Here is a 22,617-nt window from a genome sequence, read left to right as displayed (position 1 = left end):
ATGGAGAAATTTGGCTAAACAGCACACACCTATACTCCAGTGGAAGCTGAGCATGTATAAAACCTTTGTAAGATTAAAACACTGGACTGAATGTCATCCCATAAAGGAGAGAAGCTATGCAAAATTAGAGGGGAAGTAATTCTGTTTTCATTTGTCTTGCCTAGTCACTAATGTTATGTTTTAATTTACCTTTGAGTCAATAGAAATGAAAGTCCAACTGATAGAGGATTCTATGTGAATGCTTTTGGTATGTCTTGATGGTGCTAATATCTGCAGAGTAACAATCCATCAGAATCACCTTTCTGAAGCACTTTTGCATATTGCTGAGCTTTTGTGAGTATCTTAATGGAAATTATTTCAAGGCTTCTACACTTCATTGTAATCATGACAGACCTACCTGGCAGACCAAAAAATCAGATCTCTCCAAACTTCTGGACAGCAATCAAAGAACACTGTTAAGCAGTTGTTCCCATGCCTTTTCCCACTTTGCTGTTTCAGAAAGGATGCCAGAAAATTCTTTACATAGGGGTTTATGTTTCAGGAGTTACAGTAAGCTCCTCCTTCAGAAAACACTGCTGCAGTTTCTTATAATGCAGTCCAGGAGCCAAGGACTGAATGGGTATGAAATCTAAATGTCTTTTCACATTTGCTTACACATCACTTGCAGATCTTTTACTTCCTGTGCCAATTCAATTTGGAGATGCTGAGGCATGCAGAGAATTTACTACAATCCCTATTGTGCAGATAAATACCAAGGCTCCATACTTATCAATTCAGTATCTCTATTTCTCAGAACCACAGGAAAAAAATTGGCTAGAAGGTCCAAAATCCCTGCTCTGCCAGTGTGGCCAATTTTGAAGACGCAACTTCAAAGTTAATTCAATTTTCTCAGACAATTTCAAACCATTTTACAGGGTTAAACATCATCATAATTTTCTCCCTTTTAAGTGATGTGGAAAATATTAATGAGGACAAATAACCTCTCAATATCATACAAGTTTGGAACAGAAGATTGACTTTTAGCTTCCCTGAAAGGTAATTGAAGTATTTCTGTAGATCTGAGTGCAGCCAGGATATCACTCCAGATTTCATGTCTCCAAGTTTCATACTCCTTATATTAGGCTTTAACAAAAGGACTTTGGTGACATTCAGTCCACAGGAATTTTTAATAATAATGTAGTAAAGGTGAAAGAGGTGATTTTCTTTTCTTTTCTTCCAGTATAGTGTGTATAGTAAGAGTGAAAATGCCACTACAGGTTTATCCACTGCACTCACAATGCATTCAATGAGTTTCTTCAGTATTCTCATGTGATCTAACTGTAAAACTGCTCTATTTTCCAGTTTTATTTGTTTGATTAATAAGAAAAAACTCCAAACTAACCACAATACTGAGCTTGCATAACAATGCATGTCCATCTTTCAAGCTTGTATTCTCCACCCAGTTACATTTATGAGACATTATCCTTGTATGGAGTCTACAAACAAGTACCTCTATAAATATGCCTGCCAGGATTAAAGCTAAAGGTGAGCAATAACTCTTTATTTCAGCAAGATCTTGGTTACAAATTAACTTTGCTGTGCTCAGTGTACAAGGGCTTGTCCCACGTGCTTTTCAGGAAGTGGATCCTGTTGCTGCTTTGTGGAGACATATAATGTCATTCCTTTATATTTTTTAGATCAATAACATTGCAGAGATTGGTATAATTCAGGGCAGAAAGTTGGAGGGTTGTGGACAGAAGGTGAATGAGAAACCAGTTGCATCATTAGTACTTCAAATGTTTGCTATCCCAGGAAGGCCAGTGTTCATTTAGATGCTTCTTTTAAACTTTTAGAATATGTTTGAAGTTCATTTAGCTAGAATAGTTTAGATAAGTTAGTAACAGCAGAATTATAATTCTACTCATGTATGAGTCAAGATAGTCTAAAAGTAGAAACTGGATGGGTTTTCTAGGAAGAGAGGCTACATCTTATTAGATGAGCTAATTCAATTTTGAAAAGCATTCAAGCTTTTGGGCTCACTAGCCTTTGGTACCATGTGTGGAGTTCAAATAAGTTTTCAGGGGTCTTTGGCATTGATCTGAGGAGAACTTCTTTAATTTGACATGTTGTTCTAAGTGAATTTCATTACTTTTTCTTTCACATTAGATCCTAAGAGACAAGGACATATGTATTGGCATTCTCTGTGCCAGTTCACTGAAGCCTGTGAGCATATACGTCAAGCTGGCCAAAAATTTATCATGTGCATCATCTTATATGGAAATTTGCTAATTATAATCCCATTGTGCATGAAGGAGTCACATATTAGAGCTATGAAATGACACCCTCATGAAGGCAACTGAATTGCAACAGACTGGTACTTTTCTTCCTGTGAACATAGCTACAGGTAAGATCTGTGTTTACACTTAGGTGTACAAACACTGCCTCCCCCCAGACACCCCCTTATGATATGTGTGTGTTTGGGAGTGGAAGAACAGGTTGGAATAGGAGGAACAGTTCTCACACTTGCAGTCAGTATATTTTTATGATTCCTATTACAGAATTAAGGGATAAGAATAATCCCAGACTCAATGAACAGGCTGTTATGCTGTTTCATTACCACTATATTCAAAGGATATAACTAAGCAAAAGGAATATAATTGGGCTTTTATCCTACCAAGAACTTCTAGAAACCTGTTGACAGAGGAAAGTAGAGCTGTTGCATAAATTCAACAATACCAGAAAATACAGTACTGAAAACATTTTGAATATAAACATATATATATGTTACAGATTAAAGTATAAATCTCTGAGCATTTGGGAATTTGCCCTTTCTGTAACAAAGAACTGTCTTTAGGAGTCCTTCTCAAGCAGCTGCACATGAGAGGCATTTATCAGCTCTCTTGTAACATTCAACGAGATACACCTGTGCACTGTGAAGCTCCCTGCATGGCCTCTGCCAGGTAATGCATTATATTATATACTCCTAATACAGTAATTCTAAGAGAATTCACATGAGGCAGCATCCCTGAACTGTAGTTAATCTTCATGGAAATAAATGGAGTTGGTCTTGCTGATAGTATTACCATACGAATCGGTGTTTGCCAAACAAGGTCCACCAAACCTGCTATAATCAACCAATTATAAAATTAGCATGTTAAAAGAAGATGAGAAAATGTGATTTAATAATTAAAGCCATCAGATAGTCACAGATAAATGTCCAGCTCTTTATTTTCCCATGATAGACATAAGTAGCCAAATAGCAGCACCACTTTTCATTCAGTGAAAACTGTTTCAACACAATACTAATACTGAAGTACAAACTGAAGATTTAATTAAGACAAATTATTACTAGTCTGACTTGCAGCATTTGGCCTTTAAAAATCATTAGCAGCCCATCAGTGGTGGCAATAGGAAAAATGATAACTATCAAAACACTTTAGAGGCTTTTTAATTTTCTTTTCTGCTTTACAATAAATTTGAGTTGACAATACCTCTGAAAATTGTCTCAGTCCCTGATGCTACAAACATTACTGCTGCTGCCATTAAGCAAAGTGCTTACAGGAGTGTTATTATAGCAGCTAAACTAGGTGGTAATTTCCCACTGTAGAGTCTCATCTGTGAAACAAGAGAGAGGTAGAGAACAGTTGCCCATCTTGGACTGCAGTTGATACTCAGGAAGTAGTTCCTTACTAAGCACTTCTAGGGTAGAAAACACGGGGCTTTGTATTGCTGTCTTGAAAAACTTCCTAGCTAGACCTTTTCTCAAAGCAAAAAAAATATAATATTATTTTACTAGGACTCACCTTTATGAACTATCTGGAGAATAGTGTCTAAAATGCAAAGTACTTTCTGCCTGTAATATCCCTTAAAACTCCCCGTAAAATACTACACTTATATTATACATTAACATTGGCGTGGGGAGTTAGATACACACACAGCAACGTGCGCAGCAGGGAGTTAGTCAGAAACAGGTAAAAACTTTTGTTTCGTGGGTTTCAAGGCTAAGTCATAAATTGTGTTTTAGCAACTTTAAGCGTGGATTCTTCAGAATTCCCCCAAAAACGGGCCCGGGAGTGGGTGCGCAGCCCCCGCGGGGCCAGAGCCAGTGCCCAGCCCGGGCGGGACCCGCGCGGCTCACACAGGTAGAGGCACTTCCTGCAGGCACAATTAAAGAGAGAGAAAGGGAGTTTTCCTCTGATCTCCTTCAAAACCAATCAGGCCAGATCAGCCAGGCGTTGATTCTCCCTCCGTCCCTCCTACACCTTTCGCAGGGGCCCAATGGCCTTGTCCCTTTGGGAGATTGACTAGAGTCACATGAGCTGCACCGAGGGCAGGTAACTCAGGAGAGGGAAAGGGGAAGGGGGAAGGAAAGGGGAGAAAAAAAAAAAAAGGGGGGAGAAAAAAAAAAAGCCCAAGCTCAGGCTGGGCTTCTGCCATGATGTCAGAGGGAAAGAAACCCACAGCTTGCTAATTTCAGCTCCCAATCAGCCCCGGCAAGAAGGAGATCACCGGGAACAGGTAGAGATGGGAGCTCTCTTTCTCCATGTTTTTTTTCCTCTCAAACTCTACCTCCTAAAGAGCTCTCTCTCCTCTTGATATTGTGACTCCTTGTTCGCTCCTTTTCTCTTTGATCACTTGGAGGTAGGGGGTGAGCCTTATGGGATTTTTTTGTCCTTTTTTTTTTTTTTTTCTTTTTTTTTTTTTTTTTTTTTTTAGGGGTTTTTTTTTTTTTTTTTTTTTTTTTTCTTTTGTTTGTTTGTTTGTTTTTTAGCGTGTCTTTTTTTTTTTTTTTTCCTTTTTTTTCCCCCTCTCTCTTTTTTGACCTCTGCTTTTGATTGTAGTTGTTTCCCCCTGTGGTCATGACGGCTTCGCACAGTGACTCTTTGGTGGTGTTGTTTGGGGCAACAGCTGGTGCATATGGGGCTAAACTGGGTTCGGATGAGAGGGAACTAATTCTCTTGGTGTGGCAAGTTGTGGATCTCCAGAGCAAGAAGGTATGGATGGCTTCGCGAGCGGGTGCGAGGGCGCGTTGTGGGGTCGGGGCTGTCCCCGCTCGCAGCCTCCCCGAGCCGCTTGTTCATTTCACAAACTCCCCGAGGGAGGGGAGCGCGCGGGGCCATGCCCGGGAAGGTCCTTTTGGTTCCCTCTTCAGCGAAAAAATAACTTTCCGATAAAGTTTGGCCTCTTCCACCTCGCCCTGCCCTGACCTTCTTAAAACCTGTAGCTCCGCAGATGCCTAAGGATTTGGGAAGCTCTAAAACAAAAAGCAGCCCCCGCTGGCTCGGCCGTGCACGCTGCCCTGGGAGCTGACTCTGGGGAGCTGCCGGACCCTTTGTGGCCTGCTGCCGGGGAGGTTTTTTTGTTTTTAATCAGTATTTGGATAACCTTTGAGACTACATTGACTTCCGAGAATTTTTAGGCCAATCTGAAAATCATCTCTTAATTTTTTCCCCCCCCAAACCCCTTATCATAAACAAGAAGCCCCTAGAGGTGAAGGGCTTTGATAAAACAAGCATTGCTATCAATCTCATGAATAGTTTAATGAATCTGCCTTAATATTAAGTGATTTTTGCAGTTAACTCCCGCAAAAATCGATGCGAACTGCAAAAGGCATCCCATGAAAATGGGTTCGATACTCTGAAGCAGAGAGCTGGGTGGGAGGGAGAGAAACCGAGGCCAAAGGTTTCGATTTGTGAAATAGACAAATGCTTTTTCTCATGGCGGTTGTTATCGGGACGTGATACTGCACTTTTCTGATTTTTCTGCAGTCTGAATGCATGGTAGAAAGAGCTCATTCGATTGTTCCTCACTTTTGCCCATCATTTTTTAAATGTTTTTAGGTAGGGACACTACACAAATCCCTGGTGAAAGCAGATAACTTGGACTTAAGTGACCAGTGCCGTGAAGTCAGTGGCTTAACACCAGAGGGACTGGGCAAAGCTGAACCACTGGACCGGGTTCTTCAGCAGGTGAGGTGCTGCTCTTGGGAGCAGGGGCTCTTAGGGTGACACCTGTGAGCAAGATTTATTGGATTGGAAAAAAGAAAGAGACTTTAATTCTTTGCCCTTCACTTTGAAATCACTAGCAACTTTTTGTGATTGTTTTAAAGCTAACCCAAAAGAGACATGAGCCGTTTGAAATGGTTCTGAAACAGTTATGTACAATGCCAGAGTATTTGAGCTGATGCTGTAGTCTTTGGAAGATCTGGCTTCTGGTTATTTTGGTGGGTCTATTTTTATTCCAACTTTCTCTTAAGCCTTAAAAGAATAGGCTGGTAAGAATACTACTTAATACAGCAGTGCTAATCAAACTTTCAAAATTATCATAGGATGTTTTAATCTACAGGTTCACTGCTCTAATGTCTATTAAAAACTTACTTTTTCTCACTTTTATTCTTAAAGATAGTTGAAAATATTGAAAAGTATAATATATATCAGCTGTGCTTGTTGTGTATCACTTTTCCAGATGAGCTTAATTAGTGGATTATAAAGTGACTTCTTTTTTTTTTTTTTTTTGATGAGTTCTGTAATTTTGCTCTTTGGCCCACTTAATATCACACTAAGACAGTAAATCTGTACATTTGTGTGATACTTACAGCTCAAGAGGACTTTATATACTTTAAAAATATAATTCAAATAGTGTATACATATACAGTTCCTGAAAGTTTGCTTGCTGTGACTCTTTTCTATAGGCAAAATGTGCTTGAATGGAAAAATACAATAGTGCATTTTTGTGTAACATATAAAACTGGCTTTCCACACCTTGTCTGAATCATTCGTAGGTGTGTTTCAGCAAGAAACTTGCTTAGGCAGTAGAACAGGTTCATGTTGCTGTAACTTCTGGTGACACAGATAACTTGGCAGACTTAGTCCTAACACTCTTTGATACTGAATGGTTAACACTGTACTCTGGAGTGAGTATCTCTGAACACAGAAACATGTAGCTTTTATGTGACTTAGACACTCTGTCAGCATTAGCTGTAGGTGGCATTTGTCCTACTTGCACTGGTTTTGCTATAGACCAAGACCAAGAGGTGATTTATTTTTTTTTTAAGCTTCGTAATAACCCCTGAGAAAATGTGCAGCTGCAGGTTTGATCTTGTCCCAGATCTTGCACTAAAGACATCTGGAACAGCTTAGCCTAGTACACTCTGTTTACCTTTATAACAGACACACTTTAATTATACTCAATACTTTATGAGAGATTGTATCTTATTGCTGTAAATTGCACTGTAGGTGGGTCTGCTTTAGCAAATAAAAGGAAATAGTACCTTTGTGTGTAGGTGGGTAGAAGCTCTTGAAAAACAACAATTTTTTTCCTTTTTGTTTGCATATCTATGCAACTAAAGAATGATTTTGCTGTTCATTGTTGGATGCCAGTAGTGATGTGGCCAGTTCTGTCATAGACCTTCTGGAACACAGTTTACCTAAACTCTTCTCCTTTTCCCTCCATGTGTCCTGACTCCTGTGGGAGTTAGGAGAGAATTAATTCAACCTCCTACTTGCAATGATGGCAAAAAGCAAAACTTTTTTATATAGCAGTAGGTCCTTTTCTGCTTTTTTGAAGGCAAATTCATAAAGTATTTTCATTGCATCATCTTTTTTAAGCATGAGTCAGGTATTTGTCAACACATAGAGTTTTTTTTTCTTTGAGTTCAATGTTTTGATTAGCAAAAGCACTGGATAATGTGGTTATTTGAAAAGGAACCAGACTTGTACCTTGATTTGAGATAATATTATAGAGTACGTCAAATTAGCTTTCCACACCCTCCTTGGATTGTGCTAGAAAATTTGATGATGCAGCTGAAAATCTTCCACTTTAGCACATATCTCAATCATGTAAGTGAAAGTTTCGGTGCCTGTTTCTGGCTTTTGCTTGGGTTCTCAGTCTCTACGTGTAGAGGAAAGTGAGAAGCACTAAGCACAAATCCATTGTAACTTTTATTCTTGCTTCAGAGGTCTCTTTCAACCTCAAGCATCTGTGGTTCTGATGGTGATTTGTAAGTGGTAAACAGTAGATCATCTACTGTGGGTCTGGAGTTTTTCCACTGACCACAGAAAGCCTCCTCCTATTGCTATTTACTTCACTTTCCAGCAGTGATGGTGTCTACCAAAAGCCTGTAATCTGTGGTTAAGTCTTTACTCTGCTCTTAACAAGGCACTTCAACAAATGATACATCATTTCAATTTTACTTCATATTCTTGAAGTGTTCCATCTTGCACAGCTTGCTACTGTGGTTTATCTTAAGAAATAGTCTAAATTAGAGTTAGTTCCTCATCGATATATTTTTTCCTGTGCAACTTGACAAAATGAGGTTGTGAAGCACAGTGCCTTCAAATAACTGAGCTATTTGCTGTAGTGTATGTTAAGTTTTGCTGCAAGTTTTTACATACTGTACTTGACCAGGCTAATGAGCATTTGATCTCAGATGCTACTGCATTTATGGGATCCATCTGCCTTTTCTGATAGGTGATGCTCAGTGTTGTGATAGCTAAGTTTTGGGTGGGGAAGGGAGTTGCTGGTAATGTACAAATACTAGGGAAATAGTTACCTGAAGCAATAAAATGTGTGCCCTTTGGAATCAGCCTGCTTGATGTATTTAGCTCAAAATGGCATTTATAGCTTATCACTGATGTTGAACTAATAATGGTGAACTCACAGCTGCTGACTGAGATTTTTGTAGCTGCAGAATGCTACTGAGTAGAAAAATGTGAGGATTTTTATTTAACAAAGTAAGTGGGAGACCTTTTGTTCAATTATTTGGAACTGTCCTGTGCCTGTGATGTAAACCTCTAAACATGAATTAACTGCACCACTTACCAAAGGGATTCATGTCCTCCCTTCCTTCCTGCTTTACTGGGACATTCTTGCTAGTTTTCATTGTTCAGATCCTCAAATCAAGGACTGGCTTATTTAGCATGTTATTTATATTTTTCTAATTAACTGCTGGAGCTTTATAGTTTCCCAATTTCCAAGCTTTTAAAGGAGAACAATTATTTTCAGGCTGCTCTCTGAAAACTTGCAGGAATGGGAGCTTGCTTTGAAAGAGCAAAACCAAAGTGAACTTTGCCTTTTTCTCAGCCCCATTACTCTGTCATCAAAAAGCTGACATTCTCTCATGTGCTTCTCTAATTCTAGCCATGGGGGTTAGGAGTTAAAGATCACATATGAAGTTTAAAGTGTTGTGAATTTCTTAATCCTTCCCATACAGAAAACCTGGCTGAATCAGCATGACTTGCCTTAAGACATGTTCCTTTCCTTTTGCAAGGCAATATTTGCATGTCTTCCTGACAAAGAATAAGTCTAAGAAGAGCTAATAACTTTGGAGAGCTGTCTGCAGCACTTAGCTGTAATTACTGTCTTACTTTGAAGGAGGTACATAAAGGGAGAGGTTCTCATGTGAGACTTGGGTTTGCTTTTGGACCTATTGAAAGCACCCGAATTTCACCTATGGATTGGCATTTAAGTATTACAAAACTGTTTGAAAGGCTGCTCTACTTTTGCTGATCTTTTATCACATTGTACATTGAATCCAGTATGTGAATGATGATTTCAATTCATATTCTTACATGGAGAAAGACAAAATGGGTGTTTTCCTCCCACTCCCCTAAGCAATGCACTAATTGGAAATACTGAGTGGCTGCCACTTCATCAGGTGATAGCAAATTGCCTGTTCCCTAAAGCATGTTTGGATGCCTATTGATCATCCAGCTGAGCTGCAGGTGCAATTTATTTTCAACAGATTCAAGAAGAAACAAGCTGGTTAAATGAGCTTTTGGAAACAAATGGGCTGGGGGGAGAGGCGGAAGAACCAGTAAATTCCTCTAACCTGATAAACCGGTTACAACTTTTTTTTTAGGAGAAACTTGTTCTGCAGCCTCTTCCTCACAAAGTGCTAGCAAAAAGCTTTCTTGGCTCCCTTGCCAGCTGTTACACCTTCATTTTGGCTAAAAATATTTTTGTATATATTTTTATTACACCTCTCAATCTTCAAACTGCAGAAAAAAAAGCCTGAAAATGCAGTGTGGTTTGTTTTTTCCTCTTGAGTCTCACGGTCTTCCAATTTAAGATTATTGGTGACTGAATCACCTCAATAAAGCTCCTAACAGAGTCTGTATTTTGGAATATTTGCTGGGTCTGAGTTCTCATGTTTAGGAGCAGGTGTTTGGTAAAGCTTTGGCAAGTGTTACTAGACAGGCTATTCTTTCCATAACAAATACATAGGGTGTAGTTTCACATGATTTGGCTTCAGCAGTGATGCCAGCTTCTTCCTTTGCCCTACACCATACTTTGCCATCTTTTTGTTGTGTCAGGAAAACTCTTTGTGAAGCTGTGCTGTAAACAGGATCACTGAAATGAGCAGGTGGGGTGGGAACTTCTAACCTGCTTTGCTGTCCAGGCTCACGTCCCATGAAACTACACCCTTTGGTTGTGTTTTCATGATCCAACATGTTTGATGGTGATACCAGCTTAAGGTATGTCTGCCCCCACATTGTGTTCTCAAGCTGCAGTTGTATAATAACTTTTTAGTGGCACCTTTCACTTAGGTAGGTGCTGCTACATGGACCTCCCTCACCTGCATTCTGCCAATACAGAAGTTTTTAGGGCTGCAGAAGGACCTGGAGCAGAGCACTGTTCTGAGTTAAGAACAGTTCTGGTTTGGGGCAGTTCTGTCTGATGCACAGTGTGGCAGTTTGGATAGTTTTTATGAGGGCAGCCATAGCACTAAGGTATGTGTGAAAGGAGAGGAACATTTTAAGATAGAAAGGCTGCAGAGCAGTTTATGTTGTAAAACTGTGGCCTTGGTTTGGTATGAGCAGTGAGTGATGAGGATTCCCTGAGAGACACAAGGTAGCCTTCAGGTTGTCAAGGCAGGTAAGTGATAAGCTCCTGCTCTTATAGGAGGGCTGAGCATGTAGCCTTATGTGGGGTTCTTACTATGTATTAGCACCCAACAGCTCCCTCTTTTTATTGATAAATTTAGATGAGCATTGGTTAAATTATGTTTGATACCTCATATTGGAATGTCATCAGTATTTGCTGCAGGGAGTTAAGGATGTGCTAATGCTTCCTGTAGCTGCAGGCTGTTACAGCATGGGTTAAAATTTTATTTTATTTTTTGCAGTGAAAATGGATGGCTAACTCTTGTTTCAGAACCATAGTTGTAATTCTGTTATTGATGGCATAGGTAAACTATTTTTCCCTTTACAAATCCCCAGTGCTACTCAGCTCCCCCTGCATTGTTAGTGAAACACTCAAATCTGTTCCCTCAAAACCAGAGAAGAGTTAATAGCAGAAACAGTTCCTCTGTTGTGTATGTTCTATATATGTGTACATGAATATACACATATAGATCATGTGAATGCATTTGTTATTGGCACCATCTCTGTTCTGTTAGGTTTTGTGGAAAAGAGTGACCTTACCTTCTCCAAAGGCTGTAGTACTTTTATCTGAATTCTTCAAGTATTTCCTTTAGGGAAGAAAAAGGTTTCCTTGCTTTGTTTCTATATTTAGGTGCCTTTCACTTCACAATGAACAGAGAATTAGATAGATGAATTTGTCTAAAGCTGCAGGTTCTTGTCTTTGCAGGCATAAAAGTGCAGTAGTCTTGGCTAGCTGGGCTATCTTCTCTTAAAATTAGAAGTGAATAATTTGGCCCAGTGGTTTGAGGATGAGTATGAGTAGATTATTTTCTTGTTATAGTAGCAGATGGTGCTACTTTTCCTGGTGAAGTTGAACAGTAACATTACATTACCAAGTCTGGATGGATTAGCACATATAGACAAATTAACTTCCTATAACCTGTAGAGAACAGCTTGAAATGTCCATCTTCACAGAGGGATGTTGCATAGTGTTTGAAAACTGTGTCACTAGCACATTTGGGTGTTCCCACAGCTATAATATATCTGAATACTTGAATTTAGCTTGAAATTGTACTTGCAGCTTTTTTTTTTTAAAGCCATTGTAAGGCAGCGAAAGAGGGTAGAAGCATTTTAATACAAAGATTGTTGGACTGCATGTTCCTCAAAGACTCTGAACTTCTTTTAGTTTGCTGTAAGTAGCTACTGAAAAAAAAAAACCAAGCCACTGGAAATGTGTTATTCTCAAAGTTATTCTCAGGGTTTTCAAAAGTGTTTGAGGATTAAATGAAGCAAAAAGGAGTTTAGTGTGTAGATGTGGCACTTAGGGCCATGGTTTAGTGACTGACTTGGTGGTGTTAGGTTAATGGTTAGATTCAATGGTCTTGAAGATCTTTCCCAACTTAAATGATTCTATGATTTGTATTGTACTATTTTGACAGTAACTGTCCATGGAGTGCTTCTACCTGTTCTTGCTGTTAACATGGAAGCAGCTTAGGAAACTTTGTGTGGATATTCTTGATTGCCTGTAAACCCTCTTCTTCCAGTAGCATTTTGAAAGAGTTACACAGTTCTTTGGTCAGCATGTTGGTTTACTTGAATTTTTTTTTTGTCCTTTTTTTTAAAACTCAACACCCTTAAGTTCTATGCAAAAGTTCTTGTATAGCTGAGTGCTGCCAAACGAGGGCAACATCTCTGTCAACATGTTGCAGCACTTCTTTGCTGAACAGTTAGGTTTAAGACTGATTCATAGATGCTGGAATTGATATTGCTAGCAAAGCAGTGTTGTTGCCAAAACTAAAAATGCTGACTGAAGATTACATTTTTTAAGCAACATAATGTCAACCCTGTTTTATTTTATAATATCTATGGTTAAAATTGGAACTCTTATGTCTCTGAATTAGAAGCACAAACAGTAAATCTCCCTCTTCCTCACATTCATGTCTTTGCCATCTCCTATCTGGTCTGGAAAAGCTTTTGTCTTCATGAGAGTTGCTGCTTTGCACACAACCTGCAGAGATACCATGATCAATTACTGTTAGCTATAACTTCAGTAAAAGGGGGAAAATATTGATAGTCCAAAAGACCTTGTCACGTATGTCCTAAGACAGTATTGAATCAAGAAATCATGTTTGCTCTACAAACCATTTTTCGGTGCTTTGCTCTGATAAGTTTCTGTTGATGTTCTTTAAAATGTTCACAACTTACTCCAATATGTTTCTATACAATAGCCTCTGTTCTTGCTTTGTTTACAAACAGCTGCTTTACTGTTTTTTCCCTCATTCATTAAATTCACATGCTGTGAAGGCAGATGTGAGTTATAAGTACTATGCAGAAGGTGTTGGAAATTGAAATGCTCAGCCCCTGTGATGAGTGGCAAAACAAAACAAGAACCAAAACCAACTCTTGCCACTTATCCTAAATTTCCATTTCAAAATATTTTAGTTTCTCTTGACTCCTGCTACCTTTCTTTGTAGAGCTGCAGTGGTCACACGGGGGCAGAGAGTGTTGAGAACAGGATATTGTATTAGCAATAAATTATTGGAAAGAAAGTAAATTTTAAGGTTAAGAAAAGGTTGTATTCCCTTTTGGACACCTGTTGGCTTAAAATAAAAGGTTCTATTACTAGAGCTCTAGTACAGTCTCTGAGTTGTGTTATCATTCTTACCGAATTAAAATAAAAAGTTAGTGGGATTTCCATTCTCTGGCTCTAATTCTGGAGAAATTTAAGCAGGTGCTTTAACATTATAATGAGTTGTATAGACATTGGTGGTGTGTGGAATTAGTTCTGCCATAATTTCTGTAAAGACATTTACTTCCCTGATAAGTAATTTTGTTGCAGTGAATTGCACTAAGAGTAAAGGAGAGCTATGGTTTGCAACCTGAAAAATTAAGTGTAAAAGCCACTGTGGAGGTTTTGCTTTGCAAGTAGGTCTTATTGTAGGTGTGTGCCTGAAAGCTAATTTAGGTTCCTTTTGCAGCTTAAGACAGACACAACAATGTATAGCACATCAAACCTCTTGAATTCAATACTACTGGATTGGAGGAGGATGCATAAGCTCTAGAACTGAAAATACACAGTTGTCACAAGGATGACTGTGACAGTGTTTTGGGGGTTGCTTGATTGATTACTTGAGTTGTCTTAGTGTTAGTTCTTACAACAGAATTAAACTTTTGCTTTTTGTAAAACATGTGAAATGGCATGATGTAAATATGGAGTGCAGGAGAAGAAAACTGCTGTTTTTGCAATATGCTTAAAGAAACAAAAGAAAATACAAATTGTCTATAAGTCTCAGATGCTGAGAATTGATCACAAGAAGCTGTGTGACTTGCCTCATATTCAGATAATTTGTATCGAGTCTTTTCTGTCACAATGAACTCATTTTGGAAACAAGAGGCTGCCTGAAAGAGAGGGTGTAGTTCTATGAGGAAATGACATCAAAATAATGTCACCATTAATATCCTTGTTCTGTGTTGGGCAGGTCTGAATCCCTTGGAAGGCCAAGTGTAAATTGTGGTCATATTCAGCTGCAAATTGCTGAAACCTTCTCTAATAATTTCTTACTCTCATTTTTCCTTATGTCAAACTTAAGCAACTCTTGATGCGTGGGGTTGCTGCCTTTATCTGTGACTTGAAAATGAGATTCAAGGCAAGCTGATTTAGGGATCTACTTCCACTCCATGTTTTTGTGAAAGTATGTTTGTACAAGAAAGGAAACACTCCCCATTTAGGAAAGGGAGTAGAGCCAGTTTGACTTTCTTTTGCTGATATTTTTAAGGGTTTGAGCAAGAGTCACTTGGAGTCTTATATAAGCAAAGAAAGTTCATGGATCTCAAGACTGTTATTTGAGAAAGTCCATGCCTATGATATTCTTATGGTGTATGTTTAATGGAGAGGCAGGAGTATGAGAAAATCAGGGAGGATACTGTATAGTGCATAATAGGTGTCTCTTTATTTTGATGTCTTCTTTTTGCTCTCCCTGCATATTACTACAAAAACAACTTGAAAAACAACCCCATAGAAAAAAAATGCTTAAATTTTGCAGGTATTGGCTATTCTCCTACAACTGGTTAAGCTTGCACTACAAACAATGAGGTAGTGTTGAGTAAATAGAGCAGTCCCATGCATTACAGTCAATAGAGCCAGTGCTAAAGATCACATTGCTAATGAAAGTTTGTCCTTGAAACAGAGGCAAGTGGGAGTGGGGGAGGTATAGAACACTGAGAGAGAGCTTGTGCTTAAATCAAGACTTTGGGAAATATTGCAGTCATGGCATTAATTAAAACTTAGAGTTTGGAAAGTATGTCCAACCTTGTCTTTCAGGCTGTAATGACTCGAGCTGATAGCAAGCGGACTGTGAGGAGTGTGAGGCACCATTGTAATCCTGCTTGAAATGTAGGTAAAAGGTTGACAGAGTAGGGATTTTTTTCATTACTAATATTCAGAGTTTTCTTCTTGCTTAAGGTCAGATTTGTGAATAATCCATGCTAACAAATGCTAAAGTGTTTTGCAAGATATGCATATTTTTACTGTTCTTTTTTTTTTTTTTTTTTTGATTGGTCCTTGATACCTAGTGGCTTCTTTCATACAGATTAATCTAAAGGTAAAAATTTATTTTATGTCAGTAAGTGTTTCCTTATTTAACAATTTCCTGATGCATAATGTAATAGTAAAGTCTAGAAACTCTGAAATTCTTATGTTGCTGGACTGGAGTGCTTTATCTTACACAAGGCTAACTTGAAGTAGCTTATTAATGGAGTACTCTGCATATTTCAACACTCTCTTATTAAAACAGGTTGTGCTTCTGAAGATAAAAGCTGTGACCTGATTGCTGTGACATTTAGATGGCCTGAGCCATGGTCTTGCCTTTTATGCTTAATGCATTACCTGAATTAGATGCTGTAGATACCATAGCTAGAAAGCATGCAAATAATCTGGTGTTGCAAACTTCCATCTAAGAAATAATTAATCAAAAATGGTCATAAAATGCTCAAGTGGCAAGGCTTGGACAGATTTTGTCTTGGCAGAAGGTTAGATGTTTGCATTCTTTCCTAGGAAGAATTAAAACTTTTAGTTAGCTATTCTTTACTTTGTTGCACAAAGACCTGGTCCCAATTAAAAAGAGCCACAGAGAAATACACTGTCTTAAAGATGAAACTTCTGCAGTATCAGAGTTCTGAGTGAAGATGGTCTGTTTTCTATGTTCCACAAACTGTCACTGGACAGACAAAGCATGACAACTGTTGATCTATTTCTGTATTATATGATCTACCTGTTGCTGAACAATGCTAACAAACCTATTTTTATGCAGGAAATTAGCTGTAGGTTACCCTCACTTAAGCTTGAGTTTACCAGTCCCTTTACATAATTCTGAAAGAGTATAATGAATTTTAAGTACTTTCCTACGCTTTGTTGAGTGGAAGGATGCAATAAACTTGAGGACTACCTTCCATTCTTCTCCCTTGAACTCTTACAGCAATTATAAGAGGTATCTGTAGGCTGTGTGCCTTCCTGGCTGGGGAAACCTGTGGTGGCCTGTGCCATGACAACAAGGAAAAGGACCAGGTGGTATTATCTCATGTACCTTCAGCTTCCCAACAAGTGGATATCATAAATAGCTTTAAAATATAATTCTTTGGTTTTTAACTATTACTTTTTTTTGAAGATTTGTGATTGGTATTTCATAGCAGAACCTGAGCATAGGATAGTTGAGACTTTAACCCTATTGTTACTTTCTTGGCTCATGCTGTCAGTGGAAAAGAATTAATTTCTCTCTATGAGAGGCAACAATGAGTTTGCCTATGTAAGCAGCTAGTGTAGATGAAACTGTTTTGAAACAGCTGGAGAAGCACCAGGATGTGTAGTACCTGATTTTGCTATAGTTGGACCTCTATCAGGAAAGAATGCGAAATGACCACAAGATTAATAGGTAGCAAGAAGCAGCATAATATACTTGAGGAGAAGACTGTCTACAGTGCTTGAAGCTCAGTGCCACATCCTGCCTCTCCTTGAGACTGAGGAGGACAAACCTGCTCTTGCACTCGTAAATTCCAAAGCTGGATGGAAACTCTGACTGGTTTTGGGTAATATGTACATATCTCTCTTGAGTATATTTATGGTGGCCTCTGTGACTGATTACTCATTCAGTTATTTAATAGTTTATAGGACATCAAGAGGCCTAAAGTGATATGTGACTTGACTGGTCATACTGAGCAAAGTCATATTGTCTGTGGCAAGCTGGAAATGAAACCCATGCGTTCGTCCAGGCTAGTCTGCAGTCACTAAATAATCTCAGGCATTAGTGTTCAGTAGAGCAAATAATTGCCTTCCTCTTAATAGGAGAAATCAAACTGGCAATATTATTTTTGAACATTTCTAGTGTGTAGACCTGGGCTGCCTCTGTTATCTCCTGCATGTTTGCCCTGCAAAGAAATAAAACCAAGGGGCAATTTCTTTTTCATGTTTGCATCTGAATAGGATCTAAAGACAGTGTTTTTTTCCTATTTAGCTAGAAGGGTAAAAGGAAGTTAGCTGCTGTTTGTGGCTGCACTGGGCCTTCTGCTTTTTTCTTTCTTTTCCATACAGCAATTTCAGTACAAGGTCACCATGTATCCATTATCAGCCATGTGAAATAGCAGTTAACAGATGAACAAAGGCAAGAGCTTACTATAGGATTCTCTGTTTAAAAAGTTACCCAGCACAATAAAGGGTTATCATACTGGTAAATACTGCTGAAATGCAGTCTGTGCACCTCCCAGTAGTATTGACATGCTTTAAATTCCTCCATTGCATGGATAAGGCTGACACTATCACTAGGGTTTGAAGAGTGAAGGAGCAAAAAACTGCCCATGGAGAGTATTGTAAATAAATGTGAAACCCTCATGGGTGTGTGATCTGAGGCACAAAGTCCACGTGAAACTGTTTCCCTAGGTTGGCATGTCATGGTATGTTTTGTGTGTGTACGTAAGCTTTGTATTCCAAAGCCATGGTTTGTTACTCTTGAGTTTTCTTGTGCTGTATTAGGTCTTCAGAAGTCTTTAGAAAGACTTCAGGGTTGCTGGATGTTGTTTTTCTGTGGTGCTCCAATCTTGCTTTTATTTGGTGGCAGCCAAGTACTGTTAATGAAATTTGGCTGTATCTCAGCTCTTGGTCTCCTCCCCTGCTCCCCTGGCCCAGAAAATATGTCCTTCCCCAAACAGCATCCCACCCTGTCATGTGTACACTATGGTAGATTTGATGTAATAATATTTGGCAGTGCTGCAGAGTAGGCAAAGAGATCTGAGGCACACAGTTCTGAGGTTGGAAGGGACCTATGGATGTTGCCTAGCCCAAGCCCTGAAAGCAGGGGCACTTGAGCAGGCTGCCAAGGGCCATGTCCAGTTGGGTCTCTAGTATCTTCAAGGATGGAGACTCTGGAACTCCTCTCAGAAGTCTTTCAGTGTTCAACCCCTGGAGATGTCCTTTCAGGATCTTCACCAGCAGCTATATAATTGGGTTTGGGTGTTCTCTGGTGATAACCCATAGAGAACTTTGCATAAAATCAGGTGTTGTGCCAGAACTGCAGTATTTTTGCCTGTTGAAGCATAACTTGGAATACAAAATCTTCAGAAAGACCTTTTTGGAGATAGTCCTTTGCTTTCTGTGCCACTCTTAGCTGAAAGAAGGCTGATCATTGTTATATGCTCTATGCTACGAGCCCAGAATGACTCACACCAAAGGCCTAGAAGACAATCTAAAGCTCTAATGTCTTGAATTACAGTAATGTGTAATAAGAAACAATGATTACTTTTTTTTTTTAACACGAGTAAGACTGGATAACATCTGTGGTTATGAACAGTATGGCTTTAGTCATAGGTCTCAGCAAAAGAGATGTAAGCAGTGCACATTTATGTGCCTCAGAGAAAACTTCACCTCAGGGTATTTTACAGATCTGTGGGGTCTATTTGCACCTTCTCTAGGACAGCTTAGTTTTAGAAATATAAGGGAGTTTTTAAGCTCAAGGGAACATATCAGAATAAATGAGCATAGATGAGTGGAAACGACTTTTCTTCTAAGTTATCCCTGAAAGTTTTCCTTTTAATAACAACCAAAAGATGTCACTTCTGAAAAAATTGGGGATTTTGTTGTTGTTTCTGTTTGTTTGGGGTTTTCTTGCAAGAAAATTGTCTAGAATGCTAAACCTGTTCAAATTTTTTGACAGGTTTTGTGCTAAATCAAGTACTATCTCTCTCTCACATCTCCAATTTTAGCTGGACAAGGTGTGATTTGTCCTCACACCCAAGTCTAAAGATGGCACAGAGGTCAAAATGAGCATTGCTTGATATGCTAATTTGGCATAAACTAGACTGTGTATTCATGTGTAAACACCAAATTGTTAACTCTGGGCAATTTTGTAACATGCCTGTCTATACTACTGGTTTGAAACCAGGTCCCCACACCATGAGGACCATTCTTTGTGCAAAGAATATTGATAAATCTAATAACTCATCCTTCCACTTGGGAATAGAGTCACATCTAGGTTAAATGTGGTCTACAAACTAAGCTGCTTTCTAGATTTTTGTGTTACGCTTTAGCATGGCATTCCAGGCCTGGTTAAATTACAAGGATGTCTTTAATTCTGGGGGTCTGTGTATAATTTTGTCTTGCCTGGTGCTGTTAGCTGTGGTGGGTCAGGAAGGCCAAAAGAAGCAAAACAGAAACTTTCTGCATTGCTAAAGGAAAGGATCACGTTTTGAAGACTCACTAGGAGCTGCTGGAACTCTGATTTTTCTTTTATTTCTCAGAGATGATTTAAAGGGAGAATGCCCCAGAGTACCTTGCTGGTTTAGAAATGGTTCCATTGACAGCATGGATGCATTCTGTGACTGAATTATCTCAGTATTTCATTGCCATGCCAGGCACAGTTACAGCACAGATGCAGTGGCCTTTCTCAAGGATGAGAGCTATTTTTAGTTAGGGAAACGGGAATATCCAAATAGCCAGAGGTTTATTTTAGTCTTTTGTGCATCATAACTATAGAAACACTTAATGAAGAATCTTTGTGTTTCTCTAAGATCCACAGCTTTGTTCAGCTATAGTTAAGGCAACACGAAGGGGGCTGTCATTTCAGTCCCTTGGGATTCATTTGCAAAAAAAACAGCAGCTTGTGTTGGCTTTCATCCAGCTTTGCTGCTGGCAAAGCATGTCTCCTCACTCTCTTTGTACTCAGCTGCATGACCAAAATCCTGTTCAGCCAGTTTTTCAAACTGCTGCTGTCCTTCCCTCTCACCACCTTTTCTCTAAGAATTGTTTTAGGTTTCGTGGAGGCAAACGTACACAGCGGCAGGTTTGATTCTTCCTCTTCTCTCTGTTCAGTTTTTAATATCTGTATTGAATTATTGAACATATTCCTTTAAATATGGAATGACTCATCAAAGCTCTACTGGAGAGACTGATGTGGTGGAATAAGCAGTAGAGGAGGAGGGTGATGCTAATAGGCTGTGGTTCTTGCAGTCCAAATGAGGGCTGGTTGCAAGATGCAAACGGGTAATTAATGCTCCATCCAACTCTGAAATGGGGAGATTAACAGGGCAGACAGGGTGTGGGAGCTTGGTGAAGGAAGCCTTAAGGTGGGGCAGCTTTGCATGCTGAAGTGGGGGAGTGCTGTGGAGGGCAGCATGAAGATGAATGACAGGAGGTAAATAGCTGAGATGGTTTTTATTGGTGGAGCGAAGGAGATGTGGATGGAATTTACGCAATGACAGAGTTGTGGACAGGTTGTTCAACATGTGAGACAGAAAGACGTAATGTAGATCTGGTGCTCGTCTCAACTTGCCCTTAGCTTGCTTCATTTGGGTGTATACTGGTTCAAGGCTGTTTTTTGCAAGGCTGCCTGAAATTCATGGTGCAAGAAAGGAGGCTGAAGGTGGCTTTTCTGCAGGAAGGCAGAATTGCTTAATAATGTGGCTCCATAAGCACATCTGCAGTGGCTGATTTCACACTTTTGATAGGTGTGATAGAGTGCATCTATTGTGTGAAAGACTTGAAGGTCCAAGGTAATCTGTAGTAACAAAAGTTGGTCCACAGTTAAGCTTTTCATGCTCAACCTTTGCAGAATTTGGAGATTCCTCATGTAGATGAAAGAAGCTAGTTCAGGCTAATCTGCTTGCTGTTTTGCCTAATGCTCTTTCTTCTCCTAGGTGAAGCTTCCCATTCACACTCTGCTACTCCATTCCTCTCCTTAGTTAACCCATGCCATGGTTGAGCTGTTTTGCATAGGAAGGATTGTTTATGTCTCCTGACTATTCTTCCCACACTCTTTTTACCCTGTTCTACAGGAGTACACCCCAAAGTTTGAAAAAGGTTGTTTTTAAAGTAGGAGATTCTAAATAAGCTCTCAGCAAGGCCTGCCAACCTTGTGATGTTCTAGCTAAGACACTTTAAGCTGCTAGCCTCTAGTAAGAAAAGTGGAAAATTGTTTTGACATGTTGATTGTCTCCTTGGGAAAGTTTGCAATGTTGAATGTTATCACTGACGTTTAATAGATATACAGTGCAAATACTTAGGCTCAGTAACAAATAAAAACAAATGCTGCCTCTTGGGAGATCTTTAAACCTTAGTACACTTGGAATACTGCCCAATTGTTTTGGTGTCTGCAATATTTTACTACCATGGTGTCTTCTCATTACAGGCTTCTGAAAATAGCTGTGTTGTGTATCTGCCTTTTCAGCTATAGGTTGTGAGGGAAATGCCACCTGGAGAAAAATTGAGAATATTTCAGTGCAGCAGTCTGGAGTTTTACTAACTCAACTTAAACCATTTGACCTGAGCATTTCCTCCCTTGTCCAAACATTTTTCTTCATTTGTTTTCCAACTTGAATTCTTTTTGAACTACAGTTCTTATGTTTCATTTGTAGAGCAGGAGGCTGGATACTTTTGCTGCTTTCCTCAAATTGTATGGGTTGGATTTCTCCTTGTATCTGATCAAAATAGCTCCTTAACTACAGACTTTATATTGGCTCTCGAGCATCTTCAGAAGCACAGGGTACAAAGTTGAAGGTTTGGGGAGTGTTTTATTACTGTTCATCAGTAAGACTCTGCTTCCTTTTGGCAGGAATCACTGTATGTCTTCTGGAGGCTCATTACTATCACCGTTTCCAATCCCTTTTTACAAATATTTGCTCTTTACTGTGCCCAGAAGTTAAAACAGAGAGTAGTATGTTGCTGCATTTAGAAAGAAGGCAATTCTCCTCATGTGTGTTATTGTGGTGAGAGTATTTGTTGTTTGTGACTGGCAGTCCACAGAACTGCATTTCTGAAGTGGTTCCTTTTGAGTCCACTGGAATTTTCTTCATTCTCTGGTGTTTACATATCAGCTGAGGTATTTTGAGCACTCTCAGATCTCAATTTTTCTGACTTTAAATCATCCTTGAACAGTGACTTGCTTTATAGCCCCAGGTTCTTCAAGACGCCAACTTGGGGTAGGAACACAACCTGTGCTAGCAATTGGGAGGAAACTGGCTTTGTGAATCTGCAAGAGTTTGGGTTGGTTGACATTTAGTTTCTTGGGGGGTGTGGGGTGCTGTTTGTGATGTGTTTATTCTTTCTGTATGTTTTGGTAGTGTGCAGAGAATTGCACTGTAACAGGTTTTTTTTTGGGGGGATATTTCATCCTTCTTATAGTTTCAAATATGTTCTCTACTATTAAATAACTTCATTTTATAGGTGTATCTGTCTGCAAATTAAGCACCTTAACACAAGGTGCTGATGTAAGTGCCTCTCCTTATCCAGCTCTGTCCC

The 22,617-nt window shown here is 39.2% G+C and overlaps 1 protein-coding gene across 1 annotated transcript in view; it reads left to right on the top strand.

Moving 5' to 3' along the window:
- Window positions 1–4,838: 4,838 nt before the first annotated feature.
- The window catches only part of LOC103810532 (epithelial splicing regulatory protein 2-like), a gene marked incomplete at its 3' end in the record, with an annotated part of 27,295 nt that continues 9,516 nt past the window's right edge, over window positions 4,839–22,617 (top strand). Inside the window, 2 exon segments of the mRNA XM_009083435.1 lie at window positions 4,839–4,973; window positions 5,820–5,948. Of these exon segments, the coding sequence (XP_009081683.1) occupies window positions 4,839–4,973; window positions 5,820–5,948 (264 nt within the window).

Source organism: Acanthisitta chloris, unplaced genomic scaffold, assembly GCF_000695815.1.
Source record: "Acanthisitta chloris isolate BGI_N310 unplaced genomic scaffold, ASM69581v1 scaffold8251, whole genome shotgun sequence".
NCBI lineage: Eukaryota > Metazoa > Chordata > Aves > Passeriformes > Acanthisittidae > Acanthisitta > Acanthisitta chloris.
The sequence above is the reverse complement of the archived record's forward strand: the minus strand, read 5'-3'. Positions and strand labels throughout refer to the sequence as shown.